Consider the following 10768-nt stretch of genomic DNA (forward strand, 5'->3'; position numbering starts at 1 on the left):
AGCGTGGAAACAGCGCGATGCAACGAAAAGCAAAGGCCATCTACACTACGAACGGGCAGAAGCCGATGCAAAAACGTGCGCGAACGTGAACAGAAAAGTGCCGCCGCTCGCCACTACGAAATAATACGCGGTCGCATCCCTTTCCTGCTGCTCGTACTTTCTCTTACTTGACGGCTACTCCGTCTTGCGGGACATCACGACGAAACGATCGTCGGGATACGGCGAAAGGCCGTCAACACCGTCAAATCAACCACCAGCAAGCGCTGTTGAGCGGAAGTTGGTTCACTAGGCCTACATACGACGAAACCGACAGAACACGAACATCAAAATCAAAGCACAGGCGGTAACTTCGAGCGACTTCTGCCCCGCATAGATTTACATTCAGCGCTTTCACTCGCCACCACGGTCACATACAATTTTTCAACCCTGGAGCCACCGTACCTGAACTACAGAGGCTAGAAAGGGTTTCCTAGTGTCGTCAACGCGGCCGAGGAGCGGCAATATTTTGCGATGACGCGGGCAGGTGGCGCTACTGCCTGCAGGCGCGCTGTCGCTTGGCGGTAGGCGCGCGGTTTTCAACGGGAGACGCGTCTCCGGATGTAAATGTGTGGCTGTTGTAGCGCTCGCTATCGTTTAATCTTCACGCACGCATATATATATATATATATATATATATATATATATATATATATATATAAAGACCACTTCTCTACGAGTCTTGCAAAACCTCTCTGCTTCGGCGGGCGTTCTCCGCAGCGCGCTTGAGACAGACCGCGCAGAGCGGTACGGTCAAAAGAGTAGCGCTTGAGTGTAGTTTCATCTGCTGCACGCGCTCGCCTTTTATGTAAGAAAGGTTGGAAGTCAATCGCTAAAATGAGATGACGACGAGAGTGTGCAACATGACATTTATTTTTATTTTACTAATCGACCGTTGCAGACGCCAGCAAGCGCAGCGCGTGTAACAAACAACCCCTTCATCTCCTCATTGCTTGGGAAACGAATTAAAGGTATATTCGCGCAAGCAAAGGAAAAGAGCATACAAACTTGCGAATTATCCACAAAAAACATCACAAAGCTAAATGTCTATTCCAGGTCTTTGTTCGCGAAAAATTTATTTGGTGTGCTCGGCCTCTCCAGTACCGCAGTCCGGTCCTCACCGGCATGGCCTCATTTTGAGCAATTTTTGCTTCTCCCTTTGGGAATCTCGATCCTTGTTAACAGCCTTAGCAAAGAAATGCATCCTGGTCAGAGCATAGAATTTGATGACATTTGCTGTGACCAAGCGCCCATGCTCACTGCAGCCAACCTCCTGCAGTGCATGCCCCTGAAGGAAGCGCAGGAAACAGATCATGCTCTTAGCATGGAGCTTGTTTCTGGTAAAGAAAACAGTGAAGGCGTTTTCCAGTCTGGTTACCAGTGCCTCCAGTGGTTTCGAAGGGTACAGCAAACCCCCATGATCGAATTCTCTCGTCAATGAGGCGTTGCCATTGCACTCAGCCTGCAGGGGCAGGACACTCAAGCAAGATGCACATTCTGGGCACGGGAATTTTTTTAAAGACTTGCGGACAACGTAACCCGCTACGTAATATATCAGCCGACTGTCACTTCTTTTCTCGACACAGACGTGGTGGTCAATCAGGCTACTGTGCTCTTTTAGCACAACTGCGGCATGAGCCAGACTTCCCTCGTCCAACAGTTCATCAACGACTGCTGTTACACGAGCAGCCTTTTCTTTTCCAGCATCAGATGGCTGCAAAAGTGCAGTTACAACCTCAGCTGGCGAGTTTCCATTCTTTGGTGGTCTTGCAAGGCTGTAGAAAGTTAGGTTGTTAATAATGACCAAAAACTGCTCAGGCGCGGGGTGGTCATTACATCCAAAGGATTGTCGCACAATCCCAAAGATGTTTTCTAGTTCATCTTGACTAAGGTTTGCAGTCAACAAGTACTTGTAGTGCACTGAGGTAATCAGATAGTCCAGAAGTGACAGTGTGCTCTGTAGAGTCACACGGAGTCCAAGGGCAGTCCCTGCGCTTAGGAATCCACCACCGTGTTGGGCAGCGTACTCTTCCCATTCACTTAAGAAGGCAATGAACTTTTTCAAAAACTGGGCACTTCCTGACTGGGCTCGAAGGCCCTTAGACGGGACCCTGGATGACATCACGAAAATCAACATCTCCATCAGCTTCACAAACTGCTCTGTTGGCTCCGTTGTTCTGAACCTTCTTTCCAAGTCACCTTTATAAAAGAAATGCCCTTTCAACACCTCTTGACTGAACAGTTGAAAAGCCAAATTCACACGCATTTTTTCAAACGCGTTCGGTTGTACATGTGCCTGTGTTATGTGTGGCATCACTTTCAGTGTCAATGCTTCCTTGTCCCTTTTCCATGCCTCTTTGATGACATCAACATGAGCATGACCACATGGAATCTGTACGCCTTTTGAGACAATAGTATTCCGCACGCATTTGATCAGATGAGGAAAATCAGAGATGAAGTGTAGGCTCCTTGCTGTGTCGACAGGATGGGGAACCTTGCAGGTGATTTCCTTAGACGAAGCTGCACAAGTAAGGAATATCTGTGAATAACAGGAAGAGCCTTTCACTGTGATTCTGGGACGGAAATTATCCACCTTTGATGCCGAGCAGCTTCCAGAGAGAGCGATTCCAGGGAGCACCATCACTTGTCCAGAAATCGACGAAGAGGCCGGAATTTTCAGCCAGTATCGTAGCCTCCAGGAGAATCTTCGAGAGGACAGGCGCCTTTACATTGCCTCTGGAAGCAAAGACTCCGAGGATTTGTGTCAACTTTCCTCCAAAAATAAGATGTTTCACTGTGAGAAATATAAAAATGTAAATCACGGCTTAGGCATCACTGAAGTAAATATGTTGTAAATGACATCACAAACTTCACTAGGTGGACTAGGCTCTAGGATGTACAACAACCAAAAAAGGCGTACAATTGTATCGCCGTCACGACATATACTTATTTAAATTAACTTGCCTTTAAAGGGTTGAAATACTATGACGAGGCCGTGGTCACTCAGTGCTGTCTCGTTGCTATCCTCCATGAAAGGACCGAGGTCAACGAAGCCACTCAGTTCGCCAGATGCCGTCACATTGATGTTCTCGGAGAGCTTAATCTCGTCATACACAAGACCACCATGTCGGCTGAACTCGTCCATGTCTCGTGTTTTCTTTTCCAAAGCTGAAAACACACTAGTGTTGAAACCAAACGTGCTTTTAAATCCCTGCATGTGTTTGTCCAGGCATGATTTGCTCGGCAATGCAATAATCTTGTGTCTTCTAACATACTCATAGAGTTGGGGGCTTCTCATGCGCATCAAAATGCACTCCAGGACCCACTGCATGTCGTACGCCATGCCTCGGCTTGATTTTCTGGATGCCGCCTCAAAACAGGTTCTTACAGCAAGACGCTGCTTTGGTGGGAGGCTCCTGATTTTCTCCTCCAAAACTGAGCTGGAAATTGTTTCTGTGACTGCCCGAAGCTTTGCAACACTTTCTTGGGCTTTTTCTAGCCTTTTTTTTCGCCCGGAGCAGCTGAAGGGACTCCCTGGCAATCCGTTGCTGAAATGTCGTTCGACGTTTCTTCTTGAGCCTGTACGTCTGGTTTTGGATGAGCTTTTTTCTGTATTTGCATCGTAAACAAGCTCTCCCGTCAGGTGTTGTCACACAGCAGTTTTTTGCGAAGTGCATGGAACCAAACTGGACACACTGACCAGCTGCCACTGGCTCAATTTCACAGCCTGGGCAAAGACGCAATTGCTCGGCCTTTTTCAATGCCCCAAGGGCGTCATCTCGTCTACTTACACAAATTTCTTCGACTTTGATGCCTCGGCAATATATGGCGCAAAGGTATGCGCTCCCCTGTGCAGCGGTGGCTTCGACACATGCCGAGAACGTAACGTGCTTTATGACACGCAGATCGTCTGATTCCATCCTGGCGTGCCATCCAAAGCACAATGCCGTTGGATCGTTCGATAAAATGATTCTGCTGCAATACATCGAGGGTGGCAGAATGTCGCTGAACGGGTGCGTCTCCGGCGCTGGTTCTGTACAGGCATTTCCAGGATCACTGTCATGCGTGGATCCGCTTGCAGCCCTGCGTTTCACTGGTGGGGTACCACGGTCAGCGAGGTTCCTTTCTTTCCTCTTTTTTGGGACAGGCCTTGTCAGATACGAGGGGGCGTTGGGGAATATCGTAGGGACGGCGTCGTCGGTGAGCACTGGCCGTTCGCGGTCCAGCTCGACGAGCTCGCCATTGATGACGTGCTTGAAAGTTTTTTCTATGTAGCGTTCATCAAAGTGACGGGAACACACGACACAGGTTTCGTCGAGAACTTTGTCTTCTCGCTTGATGTTCCTCGCCCATTCTTGCCGACGAAGGGGGTCGACTGGAGCCCGGAACAACGATACTTTTTCTGCAGCCGATTTGTAGCCGCCTTTGCACAACGGCACGAAGCAGGTCCTACCTTTCTTCGCCGGCATGATCAGATGCATCCAACACACTGACGCATGACACACCGTTGGTCTTTCGTTGTGCACCGCGATGTAATCCACAGATCCGCACAAACAACAAAGGAAGACCCTCGGACGGCTCGGTTCTGTCACACGGAAAAACGTGCTTCCGCCATTTTCGCCCGGGCCGCCTAGGGGGAGAATGGCGCGCCTGCTGGACGCAGCGCCACCTGCGCGCGTCATCCAAACCGGTTTCTCCGTGGCCGCTTGGAAGAGCGTACGCTCGGGACACTAGGAAACCCTTTCTAGCCTCTGTACCTGAACCATGCCGCGAACCACGCCAACGTCCCGCTCGCCATTTGTGTTTGCTCACCTTGTCCGGCTTTGGATTGGATGCTGGATCGGCTTTCTAGCAAAGTCTATCAACAGCTGGCTCGATGCTGGATGAGGTCTGTTCTAGTCTAAACACGAAGTCGGAAATATATAATTGTGCTACTGTGCTACTCTGTAAAAAAAAAACAAAAAACCGGGGGCACAAAGAAATACACGACGCTTCGACGAAGTGCCCTCTGGGAACTAGTTGGCCACTCAGTTTCGGTTTCGATTGAGCAGTTTCCTTTCATGCTATCACGCCGTGACCGAATGCGCCGCTTGAGTTTTTGATGATCTGACTTTTCACGAACGTACAATACATTCATTCTCGAACGATACAAAACGAAACGAGAAAAGAGTCAAAGTACAGGCTAGCTGGTGGAAGTTTTCGTTTTGTCAACCATTTCGTCGTTTACCCTGAGACCTGTCTGTTTTTTCTGTTACTTCTGCTCTTCAAAAAAAACAAAAAAAAAACAGTCTCAGGGTAAACGACGAAATGGTTGACAAAGCGAAAACTGGGGCAATTTCCTTGCACAGAAATTACTGCACACAAATTACTATGGTGTCTTCCTCTTGTCATCATATATCGCCCACTCAAATTTTACGCTGATGGGAGATTAGGTTTTCGCAAACGCTGAGGTCGCCTAGCTACGGCGGAGGCTCTAACAAGCGTCTCCTACTCTTCGCTAAGCCTTTTTGGACGAGCTTTTACTGACGCCCAAGATTTGTGTCTGAACGGTGTGTCTGAAATTATCTCGGCATACTCAGTCAGGAAGAAAGCAAACACATAAATATTACGGCCATTACCAACCGTCAAATGCGCTTTGAATAATTTCGTTCCTTTGGCACACCGCATAGAGGTTTACGCCCGTCCGACGCACTTCCGGCGAACGGTGCGACATTCTTCACACAATTGCTCGACTTTTGCTTTCTTAAAACGGTTTGTGTGGGGGAATGTGCCTCTATGATTGCAGAAAAAATTTATGTGCATACGCGATGTTGAATATTAGCGGAATGCAAGCGGGTGGGGACTTAGCTTCGTGCAGTGCTGCGGGTCAGTACAGATACGAGATAAGATGTGTGTTCAAATTGAGCTTTTCAATGGCGCCTCCAAGTTTTACCTCACGTACTCAGGCGTATTAAGAAAAACAGTAGTTGTAAAAAATATTATTTCGTCCATGGACGCATAAAACAAACAAACTTCCTGACCAGCTGTAAAGGTGCGAGCTCGATGTATGCAAACTTATTGGTCGTTACAGCTTGTTGACTCGTACACAAGCAAGATACCCGAGCTACGCAGCGTCGAGATTCCCAGCACTGGCTCGTTCACATATATCTCGAAACGCAAACAGAAAGGCTCGATAGAGTAAAAAAATACAACAAGCATGTGTGAAGGCAAGCTATACGTCTCGGGCTTGTGCTATAGATTCGAGGTCTGGCCATTTAGGTTAGTTTAGAGACCAAAAATGATGCTCTCGAGACCAAAAAACGTGAGATCACGGCCGTTAATAGTCCACGCTGCCGATCGAAACCGAAACCATGCCACTCTCCTCCGTGGCCAACTAGTTCCCGAAGAGCAACGCGCGCCGTGTTGCACGCAGGGGTTTATGGAAGTAGTGACCCTTTCTGGTTGAATATAGGGTGCACGTGACGTTTCGATTACGATCATGCAGAATGATGTAAAAAACGAATGTGCCGCCCAAACTGTGTCTTCCTCGGACAGACCGCTCGGACCCGGAGTAGTTCTCCGCGCAGCCTTTTTCGGGGGCCAACGTTGCCGCGGGGAAATGAAGGAGTTTCGCTGTTTTTTTGTTTCGATTGCTGGGTGGGCTGTCTTGCTGTGCTTGCTTTCGCTCCTCTTGTCATGACCGACTGGCCCGAGCATACTGCGGCGCTGACATCGTCTAATAAAACGCAGTAGCAGCGAAATCAGCGACAGCGACGAAGGTACCAGCTTAGCTCCAGCTCGAGTGACGACGAGGCAGCCGTTCTCGGCGAATTCTTTGCCCACTCATTCGCCTTGCCAGCGAAGAGGCCCAAGATATGGCGTTACGTCGAAGACGTTGTGCACACCTATTCGGATGAAGAGCTAGGTATGTCGTTTGCTAGAAGACAGTACGACAAATTCCCCTCAGATCGAACTCGCCTGCGGAGATGACGGTCGCTTTACGGCATGCGTGTTTGGTATTGCTTAACAGCCCCTTTGCAAAACGTACAGCGCCACGACGGCAGGACATTTTATCAAAGCATGAAGTTCCGATCAGAACTTCATGCTTTCAGCAAAATAGCAATGGGAACCGAAACTGCTAAAAAGCGAGGGCAGACGCTATGAAAGCGGTGGCAGCGCGTGCAACTGGGTGGATCGCTTACTGAGACCGACCGCTGAACGACCGCTTACGCGGCGCGCTCGGCATCTGCCTGAGCAAAGGGCTGGATCGCGCATCCCCGCTTGGTCGCAGCAGCTGCAGCACAAGAGTGAAGCCACCGATCGGCGATATTGCATGTTGAAAAATCGCGTTTTTGGAGCGTTTCGGAGGCTGGCGGCAACATGCTGAAGACACGTTTTCTACTCGTTCGTAGTCAATCGTCGAAGCTCTTTAAAACCCTGTGTAAGCCCTGAGACTTGCCGTTGAGAACATGTGGAACTTTTTGCGGAAGCGCAGTGCCGCAGTAAAAATGCCCAACTCATCGAAAGCAAGTTTCGCCGCCACGATGCAACGCGCAGGTCACGAGTGACCCGCGCATTGCATCATTGGACTTTTTCCATAATGCAACGTGCGGGACCCTTGTGACGTCACATGTGACGTCAATTGTGATGTAATGATAGGAAACGTCCCATAATGCAATGCGCGGGTCACGAATGAGACTGCACATTGCATTATACGACGTTTCCCATAACTCAACGCGTGGTTACGCCGACGGCGACGTTGGCGTCGCCGACCCGCGCGTTGCATCATGAGACGCTTCCCATAATGCAATGCGCGGGTCACAAATGAGACGGCGCGTTGCATTATGGGACGTTTCCCATAACGCAATGCGGGGTTACGCCGACGGCGATGTTGGCGTCGCCGTCGCCGACCGCGCGTTGCATCATGGGACGCTTCCCATAATGCAACGCGCACACGCCGTCATTATGGGAAAGGCCCCATAATGCAATGCGCGGGTCACGAGTGAGACCCGCGCGTTGCATTATGGGACGTTTCCCATAATTCAACGCGCGGTTACGCCGACGGCGACTGCGACGGCGATGCCGCTCAAGCCGGAAACGGGCGTCTAAGAGCTGCTCTCTAAAAAATTAATAGATGTAAACCAAATTGAATTTTCATTCCACAGCCATGTTTGATCCCGTCTTTTTTAACAAAACTGAAATAAGCCTTTGTTAACTGGTTTAAGGATGACGCGGCGTTAATACTAGGCCAAGGATAATATTAGGTGTCACCTTTTAGCATATTGAAGACATGTCCAACCTAACGGTCATTTGTAACCATCATATAGTTTCTATATCAGCGAAAAAGCCATGTCGGTTACATATCAAAACTTGCATGGCTCGAATGGCCTGTGAAAGCAGCGAGAAAACGATGTCGGTCAGTCACCGGAAACTCCGTGGCTGAACTGGCCGGTGATTACAGAAAGAAAACGATGTCGGCCAGTCAGCGGAGGCTCCACGGCTAGACTGGCCGCTGACTACAGCAAGAAAACGATGTCGGCCAGTCACCGGAAACTCTATGGCTAGAGTGGCCAGTGACTACGGCAAGAAAACGATATCGGCCAGTCACCGGAAACTCCATGGCTAGGCTGGCCGGTGACTACAGCAAGAAAACGATGTCGGCCAGTCACCGGAAACTCCATGGCTAGACTGGCCAGCGACTACAGCAAGAAAACGATATCGGCCAGTCACCGGAAACTCCACGGCTAGACTGGCCGGTGACTACAGCAAGAAAACGATGTCGGCCGGTATCGGGAATTTCCCGGCTGGCGCTGGCCAGTTTAGACAACGAGTCCCCGATATCGGCCCGGATCGGCTTGTTACCGGCGTCCCTGGCCGGGATCCGCCGTACAGCTCCCGGTACTGGCCGACGTAATCCCAGTATCGGCCGACATGGTGTGCTACCTGGGTCAACATTCTTTATAGAACTGCAAAGGAATTGTGAAATAAAATTGTGACGGATTACAGGGCCTCGTTGGTAGATAAAAATGACGAAGCGCATTTTGAATTTCTTTCTTGATGTGAAGTCGAAGAATTCGGAAGGTAAAGAATTGAATATCTGAGGGATATTTAATTCAGTTCCTCACCACTCACCTAGCTGTGTTTGGAGATTTGTGTTTGTCCTTTGTCCCTCTTGTTCCACTTCTCCAGGGATTATTTTCGTCATTCTTGTCCAGCTCGCTTGCCCCTTTGCATTTAATTGCATTATAATTATAAAAAAGATGGCAGGTTCTTACCATAGCGGGTGTAATATACTGGAACAAGAAACCGTGAAACCGTTCTCAGTTTTCTTGAATAAGGTCCAGGTGCTTTAAAATCCTTTGTCCAATTGTGACTTAGTATAAGTTATTCCAAAAACAGTGATCCGAAGGTGGGCATAGATAAGGCCTGAAAACGATTCACGTTAGAGGTTGCAGGTTTGTTACTTCTCGTACAATACTTTTTAAGATATTATTTACTTTCTTATGCCATAATCCAGAACATTGGCCGAAAACTGTAATGCCATACCGAAGTATACAATATCCTAAAGAGTAGGCTAAGAGCTTGCAAATTTCGAATGGTAAAAACGTCTTAATCTTGTTGAGTAAGCATACTATTGTCAGATGGGAATTCCATGAAATGTCCGAATCAAAGTGGATGCCTAAGTATTTTACCGTCTCTGAGTAAGGAATTGGACTGCAATGACATCCTACACAGTGCGATGTGTGGAGAAAAAAAGGAATATTTAGAACCACAACTTTTAAAGGATTGCGAAAACAGACAAGCTTTGTTTTGGAGATACTTATGTTTATAAGGTTAATTTCAAACCATTCGATGAGTTTATGTGTAGATTCCTGAAGCATTTGTATTGCTGTATGATAAGACCGATGACTCGTTAGTAGGAGTGTATCATCCGCATATTGAAAAAGGGTACAGTTTGATACCATGGTAGGGATATCATTCACACATATATTAAATAGAAGAGGAGAAAGAACTGAACCTTGCGGAACACCCGCTTTTAAGAAAACTTTGGCACTGTATACACCTTCGATCGAAACCCCTTGGGATCGATACTGCAGAAAATTTTTGTAAGAGACACAGGAAAGGTCCCCAGAAACCAACAGAAGAAAGTTTTTGTATCAAAATAGAATGGCTCACAGTGTCGAACGCCTTCGCAACGTCGAGGCAGCATGGACAGCTAAACAGATTGTGTTCAAAACCTAAATTTAGGTCGTCAGAGAGTGTTTCGAGCAGTACTTTTTTACCCCGTCCTGAAATAAAACTATATTGAGAAGAAGCTATTATGTTATATTTATCAACGAAAGAAGCCATGGTTCTATAAATAAATTTTTCCAATATTTGAACTAGGCATGATAGAATAGATATTGGTCGATAGTTTTCTACTTTATCTCGTTGCCCTCCCTTGTAGAGCGGTTTTACAATGGCAGTTTTCATTTCATTTGTAATAGACCCAGTCTCGATTATTTCGTTAAACATAAGAAGAAGTGTGTCCTGTATGTACGTTAAATTTCTGCGCAGATCAATAAGACATATATTATCGTGACCTGGAGCTTTATTAGGTTTGAGTCCTAATATGATCGACTCCAAGTCCTTAATGGACATTTTAGGGAGAAATGCGGAAGTTGAATTCGAATTTGGAAAATATGACGGTGTGGCATTTGAGAGTGCTCTGGCCGAGAAGGAGGCGAAGGTTGTTAAAGATTTTGGCGGTAGC

General features: G+C 47.8%; 1 protein-coding gene across 1 annotated transcript; it reads right to left on the reverse strand.

Annotated features, from left to right (window-relative positions):
• Positions 1 to 1153: 1153 nt before the first annotated feature.
• Positions 1154 to 4505, reverse strand: LOC120845949. Its single transcript, XM_040217511.3, has 4 exons — positions 3737 to 4505; positions 3001 to 3570; positions 2630 to 2809; positions 1154 to 2556 (listed from the first exon to the last, which is right to left on the reverse strand). Exons 1-4 carry the CDS (start codon positions 4503 to 4505, stop codon positions 1154 to 1156), a joined length of 2922 nt encoding a protein of 973 aa, XP_040073445.1.
• Between the last annotated feature and the right edge of the window lie 6263 nt (positions 4506 to 10768).

Source organism: Ixodes scapularis, unplaced genomic scaffold, assembly GCF_016920785.2.
Source record: "Ixodes scapularis isolate PalLabHiFi unplaced genomic scaffold, ASM1692078v2 ptg000597l_1___fragment_3__unscaffolded, whole genome shotgun sequence".
In the NCBI taxonomy this organism is placed as follows: domain Eukaryota; kingdom Metazoa; phylum Arthropoda; class Arachnida; order Ixodida; family Ixodidae; genus Ixodes; species Ixodes scapularis.

Excerpts from the sequence above, each read along its gene's own strand:
- LOC120845949 (XM_040217511.3), bottom strand. The coding sequence starts at position 4,505 with ATGCCGGCGAAGAAAGGTAGGACCTGCTTCGTGCCGTTGTGCAAAGGC. Across the intron at positions 3,571-3,736 it reads AATTGAGCCAGTGGCAGCTG|GGAGTCCCTTCAGCTGCTCC; the intron begins GTCAGTGTGTCC and ends ACGGATTGCCAG. Across the intron at positions 2,810-3,000 it reads AGTATTTCAACCCTTTAAAG|GAAAGTTGACACAAATCCTC; the intron begins GCAAGTTAATTT and ends TTATTTTTGGAG.